Raw genomic sequence first — 26,542 nt, forward strand, 5'->3', positions numbered from 1 at the left:
TCATAGACTTCAGTGGGCGTGGTCCTCATCGCTACGGCTATGCCAAGCAAACATGTTAACTGAACCTGTTGTTTTCTCCATACGTTGCATTTTTTCTCCATAGCAGGCCACTAAATAACTGAGGCGTAAGTAAGTATTGGTCTAATAACGCTCCTGTAGAGCCAGTGAACTTTCCTCGGATTCAAATCACATTTGTGACGCTTCCAATTAAGTTTCCTGTCCAAGATCGCTCCTAAGTATTTGGCCTTGTCATATATCGAAATTGTTCTATTAAGGAAACGTTGTGTATCGAATTGGGCCACCCCCTGGCAGATTTCTCGTGTACTGGCAGATTTCAGTCTTCTGTGGGTTAAAATTGAGCCTCCTGGGTCTAGCCCAGTCGTATACCATTTGCAAGGCCCTTTCGGCCCTTCTGCGTAGCAGATTTGGATCCTTACCGCTTAGAAGTATTATAATAACGTCTGCGTAGGGAAGTTTCAAAGCTCAATATCTCTATTTTGAAGGACTGTAGCGTGATTTCAACAGACTGGCGGACAGACGAACGGACATGGCTAGATCGTTTTAGATTTTTACGCTGATCAAGAAGTGTCGGAAATGGATATTTCGATGTGTTGCAAACGGAATGACAATTTAAATATACCCCCATCCTTCGGTGGTGGGTATACAAATGAATAACGCATCCATAAAAACACATCATTAACAGCTTAACGTATTTTGATGTTGACCTGGTTACAACTACAGCCCACTGTTCACTTTGAAGCTGGAATGTGGTAACGGTGGATCCAAGGTGCTGCAAAGTAACTTCTGTCGGAGTCCCAGAGCAACATAAATGTTTTTATTGTTTATTATGTTGCGACCGCATACATCTACACACATGCATCAGCAAATCGACACACATTTGTTGCTTTATCCCCCCCCCCTCCCCCCCAAGCAGTTTAGTGTGTAGACCATGTGTTGGACTTCTGTTTGCTATATGTGAGACTGTGTATGAATGAGCGCGCGTGTGTGTGTAAGTGTAAAATAATTACAATTTCGTTGATTCACTTGTGTGACTGTATTGGTCCTCAAGGCAGTAAAATTGTTATTTGTGTTCAAGTCGAAACGTGAACAAATAAAAGTCATGAGCTCCTACAATTCGGCTGCTTTTTTCGGTGGGTGGCTCTATGTTGCGGCACAAACAATTTTTGCTTTTTATTTTGGTGACGAAAATCCCACTAACCTTGTGGGTTAATGTATGTGTGTGTGTGTGTGTGTGTGTGATGGGCGGGGTGGTTGGTAGACAAAAGCAAACGCGGAAGTATGAGCTGAGATGCGATATGCGAACGCTCGTGTCCCTAGCAACATAAGTAAGCAATAAAACAACAATAAAGATATTATTAAGCTATTGCCGCTTACTTTGGACGAAATGAAATGAAGCGAATGCGGATGCAGTGGGCCCCAAATGCTGGTGTAATTCGTTTAATCCACTTAAACGGCTAACGAGACAATGAGCCCCAGCACAAAATGGAATGGTAATGGAATTTCATCTGTCTCCGGATGTCCAACAATGCGGGTGCCAACAAAAGGTTCAAAACATCCACTTAAGGTCACTGCCCTAGGTTCTCGATTTGTAGAGCAAGTGCCAATGGCCACATTGCCAAATGCCAAATGAAGAAAGGCTCTTAGAGAACAAGTCACTTAACGTTTATGTTGTGATAATTTAAGCAACAAGGAGAAATCGCCAACACCAAACAATGTTGCCGGCAAACATATGCGAGCATCAAAGGGCTTTATTCGCTGTGCTCTTGCCATTGTTAAAGTACCGAAAATAATCCAATTTTGCCATTACACAACATTTTGTAACAATTTGTCTAACGCAATGCTTGTGAGAAATCACTTGCTAATGGCCTATAACTCAATGTATTCAATTGTAAGTCGCCAAGGCTTACGATATGAAGGGAAATAATGGAAAAAAAGGAAAAGATTATGTACAAGTAGAAAAGTTTATGAGTGCACAATAAAATATTATATTTCATTCAACACTTTTAAACTGCTTCGGATTTAGTAAAGACAGCTGTAAGTAACAGAAAAAAAAACTGACAATTTTAGGAGACAAATTTTGAAAATTTTTCCTCTAAACGCAAATACGCCTTCATATAATCCTCTTAAGCTAAGCTATTTATTGAATAATTCCTTTAAGACAAAATTTCAATGAAATTTTTGCATAGGTTATTGTCTAAGTAAGGTCAAAACTTCAATTAATGTTTTCTGCAGCCTAAATAGGTATCCCACAATCCTGGTTAGATTGTTTTTTAGGCAGTTTAATACATTTCGACGGTCTAGCAAGAGGGAGTGTTGGTGGGAAAATAAATCAGATCCAATCTAGGTACTGTTTCACCCGAAAGAAAATGAGACCAAGGATTTGGCTCTTTCGCCCATGTATACCATGTTCCATGGCGGTGCACTAGTTACTACTCAGTGCGAAAAAATTGCGTGAAAGATCTTATCTAGTATCAAGTCTGAACTATCTCGTCCTCTCAGTGTATTTGGGAGACACCTCTTGGAAATACAATATGTTTGCAACATAACTAAGATTTAATTAGAATTACCTGAAATGAAGCAAGTAAAAAGGCGTTAAGTTCGGCCGGGGCGAACTTTGGATACCCACCACCTCGGGTATATATGTAAACCACCTGTAAACAAAAATCCGGCGAAAATTGCATACTTTATGTCCCATAGCAGCTATATCGAAATATGTTTCGATTTGGACCAAATACTGATAAGTACAAGTCATTGTTCAATTGTGTATAACAAAATATTGGTCTTTTAGTAGCACGGATGTCGAAAAGCCCAACATAAGCCACTGTGTCAAATTTCAGTGAAATCAAATTATAAATGAGCCTTTTATGGGGCCTAGACTTTAAATCGAGATATCGGTCTAAATGGCAGCTATATCCAAATCTGAATCGATTTGGGTAAAGTTGCACAAAACTGTCGAAGAGCCTATATGGGGGCTATATCCAAATCTGGACCAAACTGACGAAGGATATCGTAGGGCCTAACACAACTCACTGTCCCCAATTTCAGCAAAATCGGCTAATAAATGTGCTTTTATGAGCCTAAGGCCCTAAATCGGTGGATCGGTCTATATGGGGGGCTATATCAAGATATAGTCCGATATAGCCCATCTTCGAACTTAACCTGCTTATGGACAAAAAAAGAATCTGTGCAAAATTTCAGCTCAATATCTCTATTTTTAAAGACTGTAGCGTGATTTAAACAGACGGACGGACAGGCGGACAGACGGACGGACATGTCTAGATCGTCCATATATATATATACCCCCATCCCTCTGTGGTGGGTATAAAAATTCTCTGCATCTTGATTAAACCTATTGCCCTAGTGGGTTGTTGTGGTAGGCCACCATAGCGTAAAGGTGAGAATGTCTAAGTCTGTCTACGACGCTGTTTTTATATCTTGCTGAGAATATCAGAAAAATTTTCGGCGATGATTATGACCCTGTAGCCGAGTTGTTAGCATTCTCACATTGGACTGTTATATAAAAAGTTTTCCTCTTATTTCTTAATTGAATGTTTGTAGGCAAATTTGCAAATTTACAGTTCCCCCTTTCAGACACCTGACAAAGGTCTCAGTGAACTCTTGCCGGTGCAATTCATCGTCAAATTTAATATTAGGTAACTTCTTCATGTTCACTTCTTGCATAAATGTTATTGCTGGATTTTTGCGTGTTGGGCAATTCTGTTATGCGCGATAAAGTTTCTTTAGCTGAAATTAATTATTGGCAAAAACACAAAGTCTTGGTTAAGCCTCCAAGAATCTTTTATGTCAGACCTGCGGCATACCAGCCATAATGCAACAACATTAACTCCATTAAAGTTTACAAAGCACTCTCCTCCAGTCAGCTGCAGTTACAAAGTTCTTATGTGCACACCGCAACCGCACACACACACATACACACATATACAGGGAGGGGGTTAAAGTTTAAGAAGAAAACACGTTACACTCTTGTATGTATTAATCTTAAAATGTTGTACGAGCACAACTCGTAAAATCAGCACAAACAAAATCGAGACTAATATCCTCAGGTATTTCACGAATATTAAATTGGTTGCATGCAACAAGGGATGTTGCAACATTGCACCAAAGACAAGCACTCTGCGCCACAAGGTAACAGCATCGACAGCCAGCGTTACAGAAAGTCACAATGGGCTGGTATATGGGTATAGTCGAAATCTGAACACCCCTCACAATGGATGGCTTATAGGTAAGTCCATAGAGAATAGCAGAAATCAAGTGGGAGCTACATCTGAGGTCAGTGAAGTGAAGAAGCCAATTCGTTTGACATGGGAGCTTTATCCAAATCTGAACCGATATATATCCCATTTGCAATCTCCAACTACCTACAACAATAAAAAATATTTGCACAAAATTTCAATCGGCTAGCTTTACATGATCAACTGCTACCGTGATTTCCACAGACGGACGGACATGGCTCGATTGACTTATGATGTCAAGGCGATCCAGAATAAATATACTTTATAAAGTCGCAGATCAATATTTCGAGGTGCTACACCCAGAGGAGGCCACCGTAGCGCAGAGGTTAGCATGTCCGCCTATGACGCTGAACGCCTGGGTTCGAATCGTGGCGAGACCATCTGCAAAAATTGTTCAGCGGTGTTTTCCCCTCCTAATGCTGGCAACATTTGTGAGGTATTTTGACATATAAAACTTCTCTCCAAAGAGGTGTCGCACTGCGGCACGCCGTTCGGACTCGGCTATAAAAATGTGGTCCCTTATCATTGAACTTAAACTTGAATTGGACTGCACTCATTGATATGTGAGAAGTTTACCCCTGTTCCTTAGTGGAATGTTCAGGGGCCAAATTTGCAATTTGAGAAATTAGTCAGTGAAAAATAAATAAGTAATTGGCTATAATGGTCTATGTATTGATATGGCTGCCATATAAACAGATCCTGAATTTTGATTTTTTGGATGAAGCAATTGTTATCCGATTTTGATGAAATTTAGCAAGAAGTGTTTTGTTCTCCCAGTAACTGGGCTAAGTATGGTAAAAATCGACTCATTTCCTGATATAGCTCCCATATAAACCGATCTCGAATATTGACATCTTCAGCCTCTAGAGGACGTCATTATCCCCCAATTTGGCTGAAATTTTGCTTGAGATGGTTTGTTTTCATTTCCAACAACTGTGTCAAGAATGGTCTAAATCGGTACTTAACCTGATACGGCTTCCATATAAACCGATCTCCCGATTATACATCTTGAGACTCTAGAAGGCACAATTCTTATCCGATTTGGTTGAAATTTTGCACAACGACATCTTCTATTATCTAAGATATTCGTGTTAAGATCCAATTAATGTCCGATTTAGGAGCGTTATCGGGGGTGAGGTGGTCCCCCTGGCACTTAGCTCTGAAAAAATATTACCATCGTGCTCTACTCTCAAATATCATTTATTTAAAGCTCATATTGTCATTGGATTAAGGAAATTTTATGGGATGAGGCGTCTCCAAACACTTGGTCAAATATTCCGTTATCAAATTCGTTTTTGAGGCACACATTGACATGGTCAGGAAATATGTCCGGTTTAGGGAGCGTTGTGGTCTGCCGAACATAAATCAGCATCGTGCTCTACTTTCAAATATCATTTATTTGAACCCCCATATTGCCATTGACCTTAAAATTGGATATCAAATTCGTTTCCTTATCTCAAATACATTTCATTTTAACCCCTTATTGGGTTTAAATGGAAGGGTTTGGGATACGGGCCCTAAAAACTGTGGTGAGCAAATGCGTCCTATTTGAGGATGTTATGGGGGTGGGCCGTCCCTCAGACAGTTGGTCCCGAATGCTGAAATCACATTCGTGGTCTACTCCCAAATACCTTTCATTTGGGCCCCATATTTCCATAGTCGGCAAACATGTCCGGTTTGGGGGGTGTTTTGGGGGATGGGACGGCAACTAAGTGACTTAGCCCTGAAAATATATCAGTTATATGTTATAGTATAAAAAACCTTTTATTTGAACACCTTTTGCAATGATATGAAAATACGTCCTATTTGGGTGGTGTTATGGGGGTGGCCCCATAGACACTTTTCCTTAATATTGACATCAGATTCGTGCTTTACTCCCAAAGAACCCATATTGCTATCGTCGTAAATTTCTTCTCTTTGGGATGTGTTTTTGTGGAGGGGTGGCCCCCAAATAGTTGGTAACCCACATTTGGATATCTGATTCGTATTCTACTCCCATCTACCTTTCATTTGAGTCCCATATTGGCAAGGTCAGTAAATATGTCCGATTTAGGGGTCTTTTGGGGGTTGGGGTGCTCCCCCTAACACTTGGTCCGATATTTGGATATCAGATAAGTTTTCTTATTCTAAATACCTTTCATTTGAGTCCCATATTGTCGTGATGGGTCAAAATATATATTTGGTAGGTTTTAGGGTGGGGCGGCCCCCGTTGGTACCGTTGCTGAAATTTGGACTGTGAGTTGTGTTAGGCCCTTCGATATCCTTCGTCAATTTGGCCCATATCGATTTAGGTTTGGATATAGCTGCCATATAGACCGATCCTCCGATTTAGGGTCTTAGGCCCATAAAAACCACATTTTTTATCTGATTTTGCTGAAATTTGAGTGAGTGAGTTCCGTTAGGCCCTTCGACATCCTACGTCAATTTGGCCTAGATCGGTTCATATTTGGATATAACTGTCATATAAACAGATCTCCCGATTTTATTTCTTGAGTCACTAAAGGGCGCAATTCTTATCCGATTTGGCTGAAATTTTGCGTAAAGACTTCCACTTTGGTTTCCAGCAGCCAAACCAAGTATGCTTGGATGGCCAGCATAGCAAATCTAATCCATTACACTTTGTTTGCCTATAAAGAGATATTGGCCAAAGAACTTGACAAATGCTTTCGATGGTGTAGGGTATATAAGATTCGGCCCGAGCGAATTTAGCACTTTATTGAAAGAATAACGCATATTTTTGGGTCTGATCTTGATCATGTAGAATGTGATTAAACCATCTGCAAGAACGGCAATTTAGTTGTTGCTTTAACTTGGCTAAAAGCCATCGTAGCGCAGAGGTAAGCATGCCAGTCTGTGACGCTGAACGATAGGGTTCGACTTTGAGCGAGAACATCAGACAATATTTGTTAGGTATAGTCTAGAAACCTTGTAAAAAATTTTTCCCAAAGAGCTGTCGCACTCATTGATATGTGAGAAGTTCACCCCGTGTTCCTTAATGTAACTATCATGGGCCAATTTGGATTTGCATAGTTTGTCTGATAAAATCAGTATAGCGTAACAAAGATATAGTCTCATTCAATCTAATCTCTCGAGTTGGTTTTTAAGCTTCTACAGGAAATAAAACCGCCGAAGGTTCAAGACTCAAGGCTCAAAACATTGAAATGATTTCGAAGGTAGAATTTAATTTTAGGGACTCACTCCTTTTCACTTTCTCACCTACACTTCTCTTCTCGCTAGGATATAGCAATGCTCCAAACGGGTCTCCGTGTGAGATTACTCATCGGAGCGCAAGACCACTGATGCTCACGCCGGGGTTCTAGAAATTTTATAAAGATATAGTATCGAGTTGGCTTCTACAGAAAATAAAACCGCCAAAGTTCTCCTCAAGGCTCAAGACGTAAAAAAGTTTTCGAAGGTAGAACCGAAGTGAACCGATCTTCCTCTGGGAAAGTACAGACATGTAAGATTGTCGGATAGACGAATGTTTTCTTCTCCCCTATGTTGTCTCTTATCCTACAAGTATTTATCTCATCTCTTGGTGTATAGAAGGCACTCACACCTTTTACCACTTTCATCCACACTTTTCTCTCGCTAGGGTCTCACATTGGACTAAACTGCCCTCCTAATGATCTCACCACACAATCTGGAACTTTGAGGTCCGATTTTTGTGGTGTTCTTTGCTGTCACGAGAAGCTTAGCTGCGAGCTACCGGGCTCGTCCACAGGTTGTGGATAGTGGAATGCTCCATACAGAGTAGCTGCAATGACAGTCGCGGACAATCAGCGGTATCGAGCAGAGAGTCTCAGTGAGAGGTCGGGCAGAACTGGCTTTTGCACAAATACGGAGTGCCTATGATGCTCGATACGACAAGTTGAGTTATTGACGCCTTAAAATAACCAATGACCACTCTGTTCACGCGGCGATCGGTATTTTGGACCGCAACGAGCTAGCTCACCTACAGTAGCTTGACGAGGATCGCCACCTCCACATGAAAATGTGGTTACAACAACAATAACAACCCATTCGATCTATTTCTAGAATTTTGAAGAAATTTTTCCTAAAAATCAAATGTCTCAGAAATTTTCTTTAAAGGCAAAGTTAAAATGAAATTTTCTATATGGACTTTTGAGTAGGTTTCCAATTTCATACATTGCTGCATTTCTTTTAACTTTCACCAGTAGAGGAGAGATGTGGTATTTTCTCGAGTAGATATTACTTTTCTCTTCTCTCCTCTTATGCAAATATATCGATGTGTTGCAAACAATATAACCATGTAGGTATACCGATCATTTCCTGACAATACGTATAATAACGTCGCAATGGTAGTTATGACACTGCATTGCACACAGCCATTCCGTATTCTTGGCCTCTCTCCCAGGATGGCATATCCAATAGGGCCACAGCATTTTCCAGACTACGTAACGTAGTAATAGAGACTCACGCACCACGCAGAGCTATTTAAACACACTCAAACTCTGATTTTTGTGCAGCACATAGTACGTCGTCTGTGCATTTTTGATGGCAACCGACAACCATAAGCACCAATTTGCTCTACAAGGCGAAAGTTGTTTCGGTGTGTGTGTGTGGAAGCGTTTGTCCTGAGTTTTAGTCAGCCGAAATGGGATACTCTTTGCAACAACGATCCAGAGAAAGTGCCATGCTCTTCTATGCCTGTTGTTGCATGAAGATTCAAGACTTTAAAGTCTAAAGCATTGTAAATTGCAAGAATTCTCCACAAGTGCCATTGCCAAAGCCAACGTTACATAAGCTGATGCTGCCACAAAAAGCTGAACTGAGCTCATTTTTCTTCCTTATTCAAAACCATAAATAGTCTATTATAAAGAAAGTTAAAAAGTATTACGTTAGCAGTGAAGAGAAACTTTTTAAGCTTGCTCAAAGATGAAACGGTCTCAGGATTTGGTTGAAGCATAAGGTATTTTTGATTAAGTAAAATTACCGTCAAACCAGCAAGGAAGGGCAAAAGTCGGGCGGGGCCGACTGTATAATACCCTACACCTACCTTATAAGTACAATGTGGGAGCTATATCCAATTCTGAACCATTCTTGATGGACCTCGGCGAGAAAAAATATGTTCAAACTGTAATAACTACGGTTGACAAATGACAACATTATGGCAAATGACCCAAAATCTGACGAATATATATATGAGAGCTATATCTAAATCTGAACCGATTTTTATGAAATTCACTAGTAATATTGAGAGTTGTAAAAAAATCCTTCCTGCCAAATTTCGAGAGAATCGGGTAACAAATGACCATTTAATTGCATTATTACTGCAAATCGGGCGAACATATATATGGGAGCTATATCCAAATCTGACCCGATTTTTATGAAAATCATCTGTAATATCGGGAGACATAAGGAAATCGTTTCTGCCAAATTTCGAGAAAATCAGTTTACAAATGATCATATTATTGCAGTATTCCTGCAAATCGGTCGAACATATATATGGGAGCTATATCCAAATCTAAACCGATTTTTTCCAATATCAATAGGCTTCGTCTCTAGGCTGAAAAACATGCCCATAACAAATTTCAAAAAAATCTGTTAACAAATGACCATTTTATTGCAGTATTACTGAAAATCGGGCGAACATGTATATGGGAGCTGAACCGATTTTTTCCAATTTCAATAGGCTTCGTCTCTAGGCCGAAAGACACGCTCATACCAAATTTGAAGACGATCGAAGACACAAATTATTTGATGCCACAAATTAACATGGACAGACGGACAGACAGACAGACGGACAGATAGACAGACGGACATAGCAAAATCGAATCAGAAAGTGATTCTGAGTGGATCGGTATACTTATCAATGGGTCTATCTCTCTTCCTTTTGGGTGTTGCAAATTAATTCACTAAGTTATAATACCCTGTACCCCATTAGTGGTGTAGGGTATAGAAATATTTCATCTATTCGTTTGTCTTGTCTTTAACAAGAACAATGAGAAATAATTAGAATGGAAAGTAGTTGAGAGGAGTTAACCTCTTTGCAATGCAGCATACATACATAAATGTGGTTTTGGAAGATCCCATGAACCTTAAATGTTTACTGTATTAACATTTGCAAAGTGCACACATATGGATAGCATTGAAATGCCGGGCACCATTAAAATGGTATAGGGTATTACAATCTCATCCGGTTGTTTGTAGCTTCCCAGATAGAAAGATCATTTCCTCATTCGATTTAAAAATGTGGGTCCGTTCATCTGTCTGTCTGTCTTTCCGTCCGTTTGTCTGTCCATCGAGGTATCTGATTGACCATGATAATTCGGAGGCCGTATTGAAGGCGGAGACGTATTGAAGTTGAAAGATATGAACGTAGCCACACATGTTTGTCATCACATTTTTATGTTTCGTTTTCAAAATTACATCCCAAACTGTTATACCCTACTTAATTTTTTCGTAATTTTCAATTCTTGTTATCATTCGAACTCTGTATTTCAATTTACTCGCTTTGTCTTCAAATGTCTGTGCTAAGACAGTAAAGCTAATGATTCATTTTGATGCCATGATTTTAGATCTTCGCTCTGGAAAACACAGCAAAGGCTAAAGGATTTCTGCATAGAAGTTTAACAACTAATCCCAAAACTATTTTTTGTCGGTTATATGAGCAAAATTTAAATCAGAATTCTTTTGTATGACAAAGGAATCTAGCAAAAATTTGTAGAAATGCTTGTTTGCCATTGTGGTTCATTGATACTTGCCACATACAAATGCAACACAGCATGGTTTTGTGTGTGCGTGTGTGTGTGTGTATTGGAGGATTGAATGTTCCCTGTCAACAGTTTAAATTCTAAAAATACAACACTTTACTGGCTAACAACTATGCAAGACAAACAAATGAACACACACGCACACACACACATTGGCAGACACATTGAACATTGCACGTTGTACCGGGGGTATATGTGCGTTTTAATGTATGCGCTCGCTCATACATACACAATGAAATGCAGATATGCATCTGCTCATGGGTACGTCTGTTGAATGTACGAACAAAGTTCATGTCCAAAGGAAGGTGGATACGTGTATGTGTGTGTGTGTGTGGGTTTGTGTTCGTCCTCATACATTACCAGCATCGCACAATGATCACATAAGAAGGAACCGTAGTGTATGCACACACACACACACACACACTCACACTGTGATGCCTTGCAACAACAATACGATATATTTAAACCAGGACACATTGGGTGTGAGTGAATGAGTGTGTGTAAGTGAGTGTGTTTGTTTGTGCATATTGATGAACTAATACTCGAATACATGATGAGTGAAGTCTGTTCCCTGCTGCTGTTGGCGCCGCACCATCAACCATCATCACCACCACTGTATCGTTGTACAACGTGCGGCTCCGCACATGCTTTAGATTGCATTTAAATGCCGCTTTGCCACAGTTTAGCTTACTCAAGCGTAAAGTGATTGTTGCACAGCTCGATTGTTTGTCGCACAAAAGATACATAGACTCATGCATACATAGGGTATTGTTTGATGGCGTAGGCGGCACGATAATTCAAGTGAAAATCATAACACGTTGAACCCATTATTCATTCAATAGTTTCGATGCTCTTAACTAAAATGCTTAATGTGGTGTTGGCAAAATCATATATTTTCCCAACCCAACATTACATTAACGTTTCACCCCATTCACCACCAAACCGTCATCATAAAAAAACACACCTCACCACGTTATTATTATTATTATAGCCATAATCATGTATGCAGTTTAATATTCAGTAATTTGAAATACTTATGTTTTTATCGTAATTAATTATTATTTGTGCGTATTTATTCAAATACTCATCAGTATACGCAGTTTGATCTTTGTGCGTGCTAATCTGCTTCGGTGATAACGATTCCCCCTTTACCGATTAAATCTTACCTGAATCCCTGGCAGCTTGTGCGTCGCACCTTCCCCCTTTGTCATTAACGATCGGGTGTTTTAGTATAATACATCATGCCAAGCCCTTTGGGAGTTAAGAGTTACCAGTAAGCAGATTAGAATGCAAATCAGATAGTCTCTCCCTTCCACCACCGGTTTTGCTACTTTGGTGGGCGTTCGTTGCTTCTAGCGAAACTATTTATTCATATGATCGATATGTAGAAACAAATTTTGCTATGTACTTATAAATATAACACTTTAAGCTATTTAGGTATTTTGTAAATAATAATTTTATATACTTGAAAGTAATTTCTTTTGAAGTCCCTTAGCTAGAATTTTGTGTGAAGTCGATCTCTTCTTTTTCGACCATCGAGCAGACAACACTTAAGTATTCAAGCTTGTAACCCTTTTTACAGCCAAATAAAATTTGAAACCTTTTTGTTTTTTGAGGAAAGATTATTTTCTGTGCTTTATTTCTTTGAAAGACGAAAGGGAGTTTTTTTGGTGATATTTCTTTACATTTTATTGGTGCCGAAACCCGGGAATCTCGTGTCGGTTTTTGTTCTATTATTTTGCTAAACAAAGTAATTAAACTTTTCATATTTTTTTTAAGCTTCTCTTTGCATTTTTCTTGACGGAAAGAATAAGTTAATTGTGTTTTGGTGAACGAAAATTATTGCTTAGTGCTTAATAAGTTCTTTGGACATAGATTGGCATAGTTTTCGCGTATTTTGATATTGGATTTAAATTGGAATTTCTATAACTGCGTTAATCTTGGTGGAAGTGTTTTTTTTTTTTTTTTTTTTTGTTTCGCTTTATTCATTTGCTTTGATTTGGTGCTTGGAAAGCCCTTTTAGTGAACGTTTGTGCGCGAATTAACCATGAGTGAACTGGCCACTTTTATAAAGGAGCAACGCGACTTGTTAGATTTATTGATTAAATATGAAAGTCGTTTCGATGCCAAAAATCCTGCCGAGAAAACTCATGGTTATGTAGATGCATTGGGCCAAAGGGTTGATGATATTTTTAATCGATTCGAGGCACAGCATGATACGATAGTGAGGCTTATTCACGACACATCTTTGAATTCTAATGACGTTCCATATATCAGTGATGACGTGTATTTTGATTTTTCTGAGAGGTATCTCTCTTTTAAGGGTAAAATTATCGACTCTAATGCGGGTCATAATGTTATGCAGTCTCCTATGTCTAGCACATTTGTGACTCATCACGGTCGCTCTGATATGACGATAGGATCAGACTCTAAACTTCCCAAGATCACGCTGCCTAGATTCACAGGGGAATATATGGAATGGATCCCATTTCGGGACATATATTTTTCCCTTGTTCACCAAAACGAATCCCTCAATAAGATACAGAAGTTTTATTATTTGCGTAGTACCCTTGGTGGCGAGGCGGCAAATCTGATAAGGAATATTTCAGCCACAGAGGCAAATTATGACTCGGCGTGGAAGATATTAGAATCAAGATACCATAATAGGCGTATGCTTGTGGGAAACTTGATTTCTAGGTTGTTTAATATACCGAAATCAGATGGTGGATTTCAGTCCATTAAGACACTTCTTGATTCTGCTCAAGAGTGTTTGTCCTCTTTACAAAATTTGAATATAGATGCCAGCACGTGGGATCCTCTTCTTATCCATTTGCTCGTGCAGAAACTGGATCTTCAATCCCGCAGGGATTGGGAACAGTCTTTGAAATCCTCTACCGAAATCCCCCTCATTTCCGAACTCTTCTCTTTCTTGGAAAGAACTTTCCGAACGCTGGAGTCTATGACCGATGAGTTCCCATCTGATAAACAATATCCCACTAAGGGTAGAAATAAAAGTAATAATAATTCGAAATCTAATGCGCAGGTGCGGAAGGCTTCGTGCAATTCTGGACAGTTTTCCAAACCAAAACCTATTCTTTGCGCATTCTGCGAGAAACCTCACAGTCTCGCAAAGTGTTTTAAATTTTTAGCATTGCCCTTGAGCGATAAGGTTAATTTTCTCTCAAAGAAGAACGCTTGCCAAAATTGTTTTGTGGTCGGGCATGACCACAACAATTGCAAATCTCCTTTCCGTTGTATCACATGCAAGCAGCTACACCATACGGTGCTGCATTCGGACGGTCCTCTAACCAGGGCTGGTCCTACTGGTTGTTCAGGTAATGCACCTACCCAGATGGCTTCGCATAGTGCTCAGGCGTTTCACTCTGTTTTACTTTACACGATAAGGCTTAGGGTTGTGACAAATCGTGGCAAATTTACGTTGAGGGCGCTACTAGACCCTGGATCTCAAGGTAGTTTGATTTCGGAGTCCACAGTTCAACTTATAGGTCTTGAGAAGGTAAGGTCGCATTGCAAAGTCGTTGGTATTGGAAATGGTAGCGAGAACATGTCGAAATTTGCTGTACAACTTGATTTGTACACACTTAAAGAAGAGCTAGTTCTGTCCTGTTCTGCCCTTGTTCTTTCAAGCTTGTCGTCTTACACTCCAGACTTGTCCTCTAGATATATTTCCCTTCCGAATATCGAATTGGAGAGCTTGGCTGACCCCTTTTTTTACAGATCCGATTCCATAGATATAATTCTAGGATCGGACATTTGTTCGAAAATTAAGATTCCAACGGAGTCTTTTGTACATAATGATTTGTTCTTTCAGAACACTCATTTTGGTTGGGTGTTTTCAGGACCCAGCAATTCCGTGTCTTCACACCAGATACACATTCATAATGTACACTTGGACCATATTTTGAGATCCTTCTGGGAACAGGAGGAGGTCCTCCCCAAAAGGAAGTTTACTGAGGAGGAGGAGGCATGTGAGGAGTTTTTTGAAGCTACCACAACTCGAACAGTATCTGGTCGATACGTGGTGAAATTGCCCTTTCGGTCTATACTGAAGGACGGCTCCAGTCCTACTCTTCAGAACAATGTGCTCAATGCACTTCGACGTTTGAAACAACTGGAAATATCATTTTCCAGGAAACCATTATTTTGCGAAAGCTACACCAAATTTCTCAAGGAATATGAGAATTTGGGCCACATGTCGAAGATTGGCGTTTATCCTAGTGATGTTCGTCAAGATTCCTACTTCTTACCGCACCATGGTGTTCTTAAGGAGAGTAGTACCACGACGAAGCTACGCGTTGTTTTTGATGGCAGTAGCCATTCACGTGAAAGTAAGTCGTTGAACGACGAGCTTTCCCCTGGGCCTGCTCTCCAGAATGATTTGCCTGGTATCCTTACCAGATGGAGACGTCATAGGATTGCCTTTAGCGCGGACATTGAGAAAATGTTCCGGCAGATAGATGTTTGTCCAGGGCACCGGAAATTTCAGCAGATTTTGTGGCGTTTTAGCCCATTTGATGAAATTTCGATTTATGAATTGAACACAGTGACGTATGGTACGGCATCTGCTCCATATCTTGCCATTCGTGTTTTGCAGAGGTTGGCGCACGATTACAGGGACAGGTATCCTGTGGCCGCTAGGGTTCTACTGCAGGACTCATACGTGGATGACGTTATTTCCGGTTCTGATAGTATAGACAACGTGAAACCACTTTACAAGGATTTATGCACCTTATTGGATGAGGGTGGCTGCAATTTGAGAAAGTGGGTGACGAACTCTAAAGAGTTGCTTGCGGTTATACCAGAAGAACACAGGGGGACTTCTGTGAATCTGAACTTTGACCGTGATAACGTCGTTAGGACATTGGGCATACAGTGGAACACGGCCACTGACTCTTTCTTTTTTGAGGTCAATCTTGACAAGGATCCGATTGCATCCAAGCGCAGGATTCTCTCGGAGTCCGCCAGGCTTTATGATCCATTGGGGTGGCTTACTCCGATTACTGTGGTGGCCAAATCCCTTTTCAAGCAACTGTGGGAACATGGGGTTGACTGGGATGATAATGTCCCAAGGGAAATTGAGGACCTGTGGTTTCGGCACAGGGCTTCATTGCCGAAGTTGGCTAATTTGGCGATTCCCAGGTGGATTCAATGGAATCAGAACTCTGAATCTGAATTACATTGTTTCTGCGATGCCTCTAGTGTTGCTTACGCCGCAGTGGTTTACGTGCGTATTGTTACGGCTAACGATACTTTTGTTCACCTTTTGCAGGCCAAATCAAAAGTATCACCCATTAAGACCGTTTCAATTCCAAGATTGGAGCTTTGCGCTGCTGCACTTGGAGTGAAACTGGCACGAAAGGTTCAGGAATCCCTCGCTGACCTTGGTGTACGGAATGTTTTTTATTGGAGTGACAGCTCCACTGTATTAAGTTGGATTCACAAGTCTCCCTCCAATTGGACTGTCTACGTGGCTAACCGCGTGGCAGACATACAACGATGCAGCAATCCAATTCAGTGGAGATACGTTCCTTCGGCTTTGAATCCGGCAGACTGTGCATCTAGGGGAATTCAGGCAGAGGAGTTAATAGGGAACCGGACTTGGTGGTTTGGGCCTCATTTTCTTTACGGACCACAATCCTCTTGGCCTGAATCTTTACCGAATTTGTGTACATCGAAGGAGGAGAGAGCCGTCAAGATTACAACGAATGTTGCCACTGAGAAAGCATATCCTGAATTGCTTTCAAAATTCTCCAAATTACACACTTTGCTACGCATCACTTCATTATGTTTTCGGTTCTGTCACAATTGTAAGCATCCCGATGAGAGGATTACTGGTCCCTTATCAATTGGGGATGTTAACAAGACTTTGATGATCTTTGTAAGAATAACTCAGGAAATTGATTTCCCTGAGGAGCTGTCAAGGCTCTCTGCACGAAAGGTGATCGCACAGAGTCCTATTTTGAAACTTATGCCATTTCTTGACGAAACTGGAATAATTCGAGTTGGTGGACGCCTCCAGAATTCGAATTTCCCCTATGATGTGAAGCATCCCCTAGTTTTGGCAAAGTCAAATCCATTATCAGTGCTTATCATTTCAGACGCACATGAAAGGACATTACATGGTGGTGTTACTTTGACCATGTCCTATGTGAACAGAAGGTACTGGATAATCTCAGGAAACCAATTGGCCAAACGTGTTATAAACAGGTGTTTGAAATGTTTCCGTTTTGCTGCGAAAACGTCGCAGCAGATAATGGGTAATTTGCCACAAGCTCGCTTGATGATCACTCGTCCATTTAAGCATAGTGGCGTCGACTATGCCGGTCCCATAACTATTAAGACTTCGAACTTGAGGTCTACTGTTACCTCAAAGGGGTACATATGTCTTTTTGTGTGTATGGTTACCAAAGCCATACATCTAGAAGCAGTTACCAGCCTGACGACAAATGCTTTTCTTTCTGCGTTTAGACGATTTGTGTCGCGGCGCGGTGCTTGTACCGATCTCTACTCAGACTGCGGCACGAATTTTGTTGGTGCCTCAAAAGAACTCCAAGTACTTTTTGAAAAATCTCAGAAATCACTGCCCGAGGAGGTTCTTCAGGCTTTAAGTCAGAACTGTACCACTTGGCACTTCATTCCACCTGCCTCCCCAAATTTTGGTGATCTTTGGGAAGCAGGTGTGAAATCCGTGAAATACCATTTGAAAAGGATTATAGGCGAGCGCAATCTGACATTCGAAGAGCTCACAACACTACTATGTCAAATAGAAGGTTGTTTGAACTCTCGTCCTTTATGTCCTTTATCTTCCGACCCTTCGAATTTTGAAGCACTTACTCCTGCGCACTTTCTTGTTGGTGAGCCAACGATTTGCATACCAGAAGAATCTCTGTTGGAAACCAACATCAATTTACTTTCTCGCTGGAAATGTGTGGAAAAAATGAAACAACATTTTTGGAAAAGATGGCGAAATGAATATGTTAATCGTCTTCAAGCGCGACCGAAATGGCTCAAAAGCAGATCTGAACCTACTATTGGCGATTTGGTGCTGGTTGTAGACGAACGGTGTGGACCAGGTCAATGGCTACTTGGCCGCATCGAGGAAACACATCCTGGACCTGATGGACGTACACGGGTGGTATCAGTTCTTATTAAAAACAAACTTGTAAAAAGACCAATTTCAAAAATTTGTTTACTTCCAGAAAATGCAACATCGCTTGTCGACACAAATATTAAATCAACTGCCTAACTACTACCCCCTCACCAGAATGGACCACTTGTGTGTATACCTACCCTTCAAGGACGGAGCCTACCCTCAAACGCTATGAGTCGGAGCATAGCGGAGGTATTTCCTCGACTAAATATTCTCCCAACGATAGGCCGTCTACCAACTATTATCTGCACATAAGAACATTCGTCCTTCAGGGGGGAGAATGTTGGCAAAATCATATATTTTCCCAACCCAACATTACATTAACGTTTCACCCCATTCACCACCAAACCGTCATCATAAAAAAACACACCTCACCACGTTATTATTATTATTATAGCCATAATCATGTATGCAGTTTAATATTCAGTAATTTGAAATACTTATGTTTTTATCGTAATTAATTATTATTTGTGCGTATTTATTCAAATACTCATCAGTATACGCAGTTTGATCTTTGTGCGTGCTAATCTGCTTCGGTGATAACGATTCCCCCTTTACCGATTAAATCTTACCTGAATCCCTGGCAGCTTGTGCGTCGCACCTTCCCCCTTTGTCATTAACGATCGGGTGTTTTAGTATAATACATCATGCCAAGCCCTTTGGGAGTTAAGAGTTACCAGTAAGCAGATTAGAATGCAAATCAGATAGTCTCTCCCTTCCACCACCGGTTTTGCTACTTTGGTGGGCGTTCGTTGCTTCTAGCGAAACTATTTATTCATATGATCGATATGTAGAAACAAATTTTGCTATGTACTTATAAATATAACACTTTAAGCTATTTAGGTATTTTGTAAATAATAATTTTATATACTTGAAAGTAATTTCTTTTGAAGTCCCTTAGCTAGAATTTTGTGTGAAGTCGATCTCTTCTTTTTCGACCATCGAGCAGACAACACTTAAGTATTCAAGCTTGTAACCCTTTTTACAGCCAAATAAAATTTGAAACCTTTTTGTTTTTTGAGGAAAGATTATTTTCTGTGCTTTATTTCTTTGAAAGACGAAAGGGAGTTTTTTTGGTGATATTTCTTTACAGTGGACTTTTTTACAGTAACTATCCACACTTGTTTAGACCAAAAATTTTGCAAAGCTGGAAGTTTAGGCCCCACAACGAAAAACGGAGGTAAATTCATTGGTCATTCCGTTTGCAAAATATTGAACATCGAGACGTTAAGTTAGGTTAAATAAGGACAACCTCTTCTGACGCCACGTTGTCCGATGGAGAGTTTCTTGGGAAATGTGTGCCAATGAGTAGTTCCAGCGCTTCCTCCGACTTGTGAATGTAGCCTTCCGTAATAGATTTTGAGGATAGGATCTTCCTCAGCCTAGAGGAATTTTCAGAGCAGCAGGTTTTTACACAGGATTTGTTCTGAGCATTTTTAAGCTCGCCCTTGTATTTTCTTAGCTCAGCCTTATAGACGTCCCAGTCGGTTAGTGCACTTGTGGCTTCCGCCCTGTTGAAGAGTTTCTGCAATCCTTCCTCAGACGAACCAGTTCTGGGGTTCACCACGACGGTCGTTGTTCGCATCCTTGGTTTGGCTTTGAGTTAGACTAGACATCTACATATCCCTACCAAAAATTGTAGGATTCGAACCATTTTGAATATAGCTACCATTAGAAGAGATTTCCAAATTAAAGGTCTTGTACCCATTTATTAACCGATTTCAATGAAAGTTGAAAAGTGTGTGGTTTTGGAACCTTCGTCATCCCCAGTGGTCTAGATCGGATCATATTTAAATATATACCTAAGTTAAGGGTAATTTAAACAACTAACGAACGTTTTGTTTCACTGTTAAGCATCTTCAGTTTGGTCTATAATTTAACCATGAATCATCTTACAAACAAACAACCCTTGCAAGTTATTGAATTTTATTATCAAAATGCGTTCTCTGTTAAGAAAGTTCATAGTGTTCAAGTTGTGTTCAACGACGAAGATCCATGTTGGCTCAATGGGTACTCAAATAAGCATAATTGTCGATTTTGGAGCGAAAATCAGCCAGAAGCATTGCAAGAGCTATCAATGCATCCAGAAAAAGTCACCGTTTGGTGCGGTTTATGGGCTGGTGGCATCATTGGACCGTACTTCTTCAAAGACTATGGCAAAATTGAATTAAGCGGATGGACCATTTGAGGCGCAGTCACGGTCAACATTTGCATCAATTAATTTTCAAACATTAAATTATATGGACAATCGATTCGAACAGAGATTTCATTCATTTTTCAGAATGAATGTTTTTTTGAAAAACTTTTCTATAGTATTTATTTTATTTTCTGTAATAACATGCCAGTGCAAGGTGACGTATGAACAACAAATTGCTAAAATAATATCAGTTATACCCCCCAGAGTACCCAGGCTGAGTATATTCTTCACACATCCAATTTAGCGTGCGCTTCAACGAAATGACATCGACAGATTAGCTTTGAAGACAATGCCAAAGTCATTGCAAATGCAGATTTGCCCTTCAACATTCCATTAAGGAACAGGGGCAAACTTCTCACATGTCAATGGGTGCTGTGCAATTCAAGTTCAAGCTCAAGGGCCTCCTTTTTATTGCCGAGTCCGATCGGCAGGGCGACACCACTTTGGGGAAAAGTTTTTATATGGCGTAGTACCTCACAAACGTTGCCAGCATTAGAAGGGGATAACCACCGTTTAAATTTTCGTATGATGTTCTCGCTAGGCTTCTAACCTTGGCGTTCAGGGTCATAGGCGGAAATGCAAACCTTTGCGCTACGGTCATGCAATTACGACTTACGAATACACTCATCCAATCACGATAACCCAAAGGATTTTTAAACTATAGTACAAAGTAAGAATGACCTTTTTAGCCAGTTGGGAATGGTCAGCTAAGATTTAGGATTGAAACCAATACAGTTTTGTTGCCATGGCAACTTTTCATACTACCCGTTTTTGTGTTTAATTCTCTTCGTCGAATGAGTTAGCTTCAACACAAATGATGTGAGATTATCAAACAAGTGTTGCAGGGATCCTTTAGGTATTGTGAGCGCCATCCATGCCTTGCTCCTTTCTGCCCTGCCAATACCCTTTCTGGGGCTGGAGCATAACGTGGCAGTTTGACGCAGTAATGTTTATCACCTAATTTCTATGCATACTAATAATGTTTCCTTTCGTTATTCTTGTTGCTCGCTGAGGGTAAGAGTGAGTGTGTGTGTGTGTGTGCATGTGTCTGTGTGTCGAGGTCCATTCAACCTCATCTGATGCAGTCGATGTGACATGGTGTTTGCAGGCATCGAATGATTGTCGAAAATGAGTTCTTTAGCTGCAACCGAGCAGACTTTGGGTATGGCAGCGACATTGTTGCTGCTCCTACTAATGCCGCCACTGCTGTGTGGATGAAAGTGCTTTGGTTGCATGGACCATGAGTCAATAAGCCTTCTCTGGTGCCATCAAACTTGCCAATGTTAATGGGACATACTGCTAAATGTTTGGCCGTCAGGCTTGTGCCTGCCTGTGCTGGTCCTCAGCTATCAGCAGGCACCTACTGTTGTTGTCTTCTTAGTCTCCTTTATTTTCCTATTGGTTGTTGTTTTTCTCTCATCATCATCATTCTCTAGTGGATCGCATAGAATTTAAATGATGTCAGTCAGTCAGTCATCTGTTCCTGTGCATGGCTTCTGTGTTTTTCCATGCGAGGATGTGTCATTTATCTCTAGAGTGGAGAGTAGGTAAAAAAAACGTGCTCCAGCAGGACGCATCATCAAACTCTAATGGGTGTCGTGTTGGTGCGATACGTGTTAATTTACATTGAAAAGCAAGCAATTGGCTTTATCTATTTACAAATGTTAAAATAAACTGTTCCGTAATGGTAATAGACAGCAGCCAAACCTACACACATGCACACGCACGCACATATGCACGCTCCACAACACATGCTTACTCCCAGTAAATGGGTCCTGGCCCTGACACCCGATAACCATTGTGAGTTATAAGTGTGTGTGTGTGTGTGTGTGTGTGTGGGGATAGTGATTGTTCTGCTCCAACAACCGAAAGCTTCTCCATGGTTGAGATGGCTCATTAACATTTTTTTTTGTCTTCACTTCTCGAGAATGAAAGTGGACAGATGGGATTAATTTTACACAGGAAATTAAGTTCGATGGCACTTGCTGTAATTGCCTTTGATTAAGTTCGCATTTGAGTGAGGAAGGCAATTTGCCACGGACAATTGATTATCGGGCTCATACTCAGCATGACGACGTAGGTGAATTTTTAAAATGAAACAACGATTTCGGTTTTAATAAAAAATATCAAAAAATATTTAAGGTTCCAAACGAAAACGCAATTTTAAAGCAAAAGAGATTTCAATTTAGCTGTGTCGAATTTTGTATATCCATTGAAATTCTCTAGACACCTAAGAATTCAAGTAATCGGTTTATAATTCAAGCTATATTCAGTATAAGGAGGTATATACCGCAGCGCAGAGGTTAGCATGACCGCCAATGACGCCGAAACCTGGGGTTCGAATCCTGGCGAGACCATTAAAAAAAAAATTTTTCAGCGGTGGTTTTCCCCTCCTAATGCTGGCGACATTTGGGAGGTACTATGCCATATAAAAACTTCTTTGCAAGGAGGTGCCGCACAACGGTACGCCGTTCGGACTCGACTATATAAAGGAGGCCCATATCATTGAGCTTAAAACCATAAGCAAGTAAAATTCGAAGATGGGCTACATCGGACTACATCTTGATATAGCCCCCATATAGACCGATCCGCCGATTTAGGGTCTAAGGCCCATAAAAGCCACATTTATTAAACGATTTTGCTGAGTTTTGGGACAGCGAGTTGTGTTAGGCCCTTCGATATTCTTCGTCAATTTGGCTCAGATCGGTTCAGATTTGGATATAGCTGCCATATAGGCCGATACTCCCATTTTGGGTCTTAGGCCCATAAAAGCCACATTTATTATCCGATTTTGCTGAAATTTGGAACAGTGAGTTGTGCTAGGCTATTCGATATCCTTTGTCAATTTGGTTCAGATCGGTCCAGATTTGAATAGCTGCCATATGGACCGATCCTTCGATTTAAGGTCTTAGGCCCATAAAAGGCGAGTTTATTATCCGATTTCGCCGAAATTTGGGACAGTGAGTTGTGTTATGCCCTTCGACATCCTTCTTTATTTTGACCCAGATCTGTTCAGATTTGGATGTAGTTGCCATATAGACTGATCTCTCTATTTAAGGTTTTGGACCCATAAAAGGGGAATTTATTGTCCGATTTTGCCGAAATTTGGGACATTGAATAGTGTTAGGCTCTTCGATATTCTACTTCAACTTGATCCAGATAGGTTCAGATTTGGATATAGCTGCCATATAGACCGATCTCTCGATTTGAGGTTTGGGGCCCATAAAAGGCGCATTTATTGTCCAATGTCGCCGAAATTTGGGACAGTGAGTTGTGTTAGGCTCTTCGACATTTTTTTTAAACTTGGCGCAAATCGGTCAAGATTTCGATATAGCTTCCATATAGACCGATATCTCGATTTAAAGTCTTGGCCCAATAAAAGGCGCATTTACAATCCGATTTTACTGAAAATTGACGCTGTGACTTATGTTAGGCTTCTCGAAATCCGTATCAGATAGGTTTTTTTTTAACTATATTGGGTTGCCCAAAAAGTAATTGCTGATTTTTCATATAGTCGGCGTTGACAAATTTTAAGCAAATTTCAAGCATTAATCGAATTGGATCGTCATGTACCCAAATATCAAGATTTTTATCACATAAAAAGCTTGATATTTGGGTACCACATGTATTGAAAGAAATTCATTTAACAAACCGAATCAACGCTTGTGATATGCACCTTAAACGCAATGAATTCGATCCGTTTTTAAAACGAATCATAACTGGATGAAAACTGGAGATGAAACCACTTCAAAGGCTGATATCCACCAAAAGAAGGTTATGCTGTCTGTTTGGTGGGATTGGAAGGGTGTGGTATATTTTGAGCTGCTTCCAAGGAACCAAACGATTAATTCGGATGTTTACTGTCAACAATTGGACAAATTGAATACAGCCATCAAGGAGAAGCGACCAGAATTGGTCAATCGTAAAGGTGTCATATTCCACCAGGACAACGCAAGACCGCACACATCTTTGGTCACTTGCCAAAAACTGAGTGAGCTTGGGTGGGAACTTTTGATGCATGCACCATATAGCCCTGACCTTGCACCATCAGACTACCATTTATTTCGATCTTTGCAGAACTCCTTAAATGGTTAAACTTTCGGCAATGATGAGGCTATTTTAGATTTATTTTTAGATACAGCTACTAAAAAGACCATTATTTTGTTGTACACAATTGAACAATGACTTGTACTTATTAGTATTTGGTCCAAATGGGAACATATTTCGATGTACCTGCTATGAGGCATAAGGTATGTATTTTTCACCAGATTTTAACAAAAAGTGGTGGGTATCCAAAGTTCGTCCCGGCCGTACTTAACGCCTTTTTACTTGTTCGTATCTTGCTCACTTATATGGCATAGTCGGTTTTGCCATTAATCTGTGACCTGCTGATGGTTACTTAAATTGGCATTTGCATTTTCATAATTCCTAATTTTCCTATCACCCTCCAACAGCAAAGTATATCCTTTTTAAATTTTCACGCTTTCATCCCCGCTTCTTCCATGCGTCGTATAGAAAATATGTTGCATTTCAAATCCTTGTACAGTAAAACGTTTTCCATGGAGCACCTTGAAAACTTCCTATTCACTTTGACCTATCCAACAATTGTTTCCGATCTTTCCGCAACCATATTTACACCTTCCTTTGCAACACCAATAACTACTGGATTATCTAGCTTGTGCAACTCGAAGAAAAATCATTCGCTAATAGATTGCTGGCTCCGAAATCAGCAAATCCCTTTCAAGTTACTGTTCACTTTCAATAAGCAATACAGCACAAATCGGAATTGGCCATGTTTCCAGATTTTTCGCGTTTAAATTAGAAACAATTTTTCTTTTTGTGTCCAATTTTGATACAACAAATGGCATTTGAATTTAAAGGAAACTTTCATAGCAACACTATCCACGGGATCTTCATTGCTAGACGATTTTTCAAGCAAACGATTTTTGACAAAGTCCATTTCATGAGTATCAGGGTTCAATGTTTCAATTGCTGTTATCATGTTACTGTAGGATTCCGGTAAAGTAGGAAGTAGCTAAGCTAAGAGTGAGGAAGAAAGTAGCCAACGTAGCTTCTGACGATTTCAGTTGTCGAAGAACACTATCAAACTTTAGGAAAAACGAATTCAAATTTTCATTGCCTTCACACTTCATGGTCAACTGCTTTTTTCTCCGAAACAATTGTTTTGAAATGCTTTTCTTGGCAAATACATTTGATAATGATTTGCAGGATTTCAAAAGAACTTTTGCTGACCTTTACATATTCCAAATGTGAATCTCCAATTCTTCATATTATCAATGCGTCCTTCTTCTTCCATTCCAATTTCTTAGCCTCGACAGTTTCTTGCGAAATAAGTTCTGTCTCATCTTTCTGTATCAGTTGCAACAGATCGTGTTCTGTTCAAAACCTTTTCCAATCTCAACTTCCAATTAACGTAGTTCCCAAAATTGCCTTAATTCGTTAATAAGTAAAAACATGTTCAAACTCAATATGCAAGACTTGCCTATGCCCCTTGTGTTCACCTCATAAGCGAGTAGAGGCAAAATTAAATGTGTCAGAGAAATGTGTTGCGTTGCAATACACTTCATCTGTATGTCTTTATTAAAAGAATCGTAAAAAAAAGAATAAAATTTAATTTACTTGGAAATTTACTTTTAACTTCTTCAAACTTCGACCCTCTCGACATTCCCCCAAAATCCCTGCATTTAGGTAGGGTTTCTTTGGAATATCTGTGGTTTCATATATCATTGTCTGTTGATTTGTTTTCTCCCAACAGCCTACGTTTGGAAACGCATTTGCAAGTATCATTGAAATTCTTTTAGAATTTTTTCTTAAGCAATCCCTTTTTGTTTGGAATTCATGGAATTGTTAGGAACGAATTCCATGACAATGTGAGCACCAAAATACGACTACTTCTGCTGAAACTTTTGAAGTAGGCATTATATATGTCTCTACTCAGTTAGACATGAATAATAGACCCTTATGCGTCTATAGCTTCCATTTTTGTTTTCCGAATTCTTTTGGTCTCCATGTGAGTGTGGTACGACTATCCATATCCATAGATGCGTGAGTGTGTGTGTTTTGTGAGTTTGATGTTTATTTGTGTTAAACGGAAATTGAAATTATTTCAGTAATTTATTGCTGACATCCATCCATAAATGAT

General features: G+C 40.0%; 1 protein-coding gene across 1 annotated transcript; it reads left to right on the top strand.

Moving 5' to 3' along the window:
• Positions 1-13,058: 13,058 nt before the first annotated feature.
• Positions 13,059-18,278, top strand: LOC131995745 (uncharacterized). The gene is made up of 4 exons (XM_059364703.1): positions 13,059-13,235; positions 13,551-14,528; positions 14,844-18,156; positions 18,232-18,278. The coding sequence occupies exons 1-4, from the start codon at positions 13,059-13,061 to the stop codon at positions 18,276-18,278; spliced, it is 4,515 nt and encodes a 1,504-aa protein (XP_059220686.1).
• Positions 18,279-26,542: the final 8,264 nt, after the last annotated feature.

This window comes from Stomoxys calcitrans, chromosome 3, assembly GCF_963082655.1.
Source record: "Stomoxys calcitrans chromosome 3, idStoCalc2.1, whole genome shotgun sequence".
Lineage (NCBI taxonomy): Eukaryota > Metazoa > Arthropoda > Insecta > Diptera > Muscidae > Stomoxys > Stomoxys calcitrans.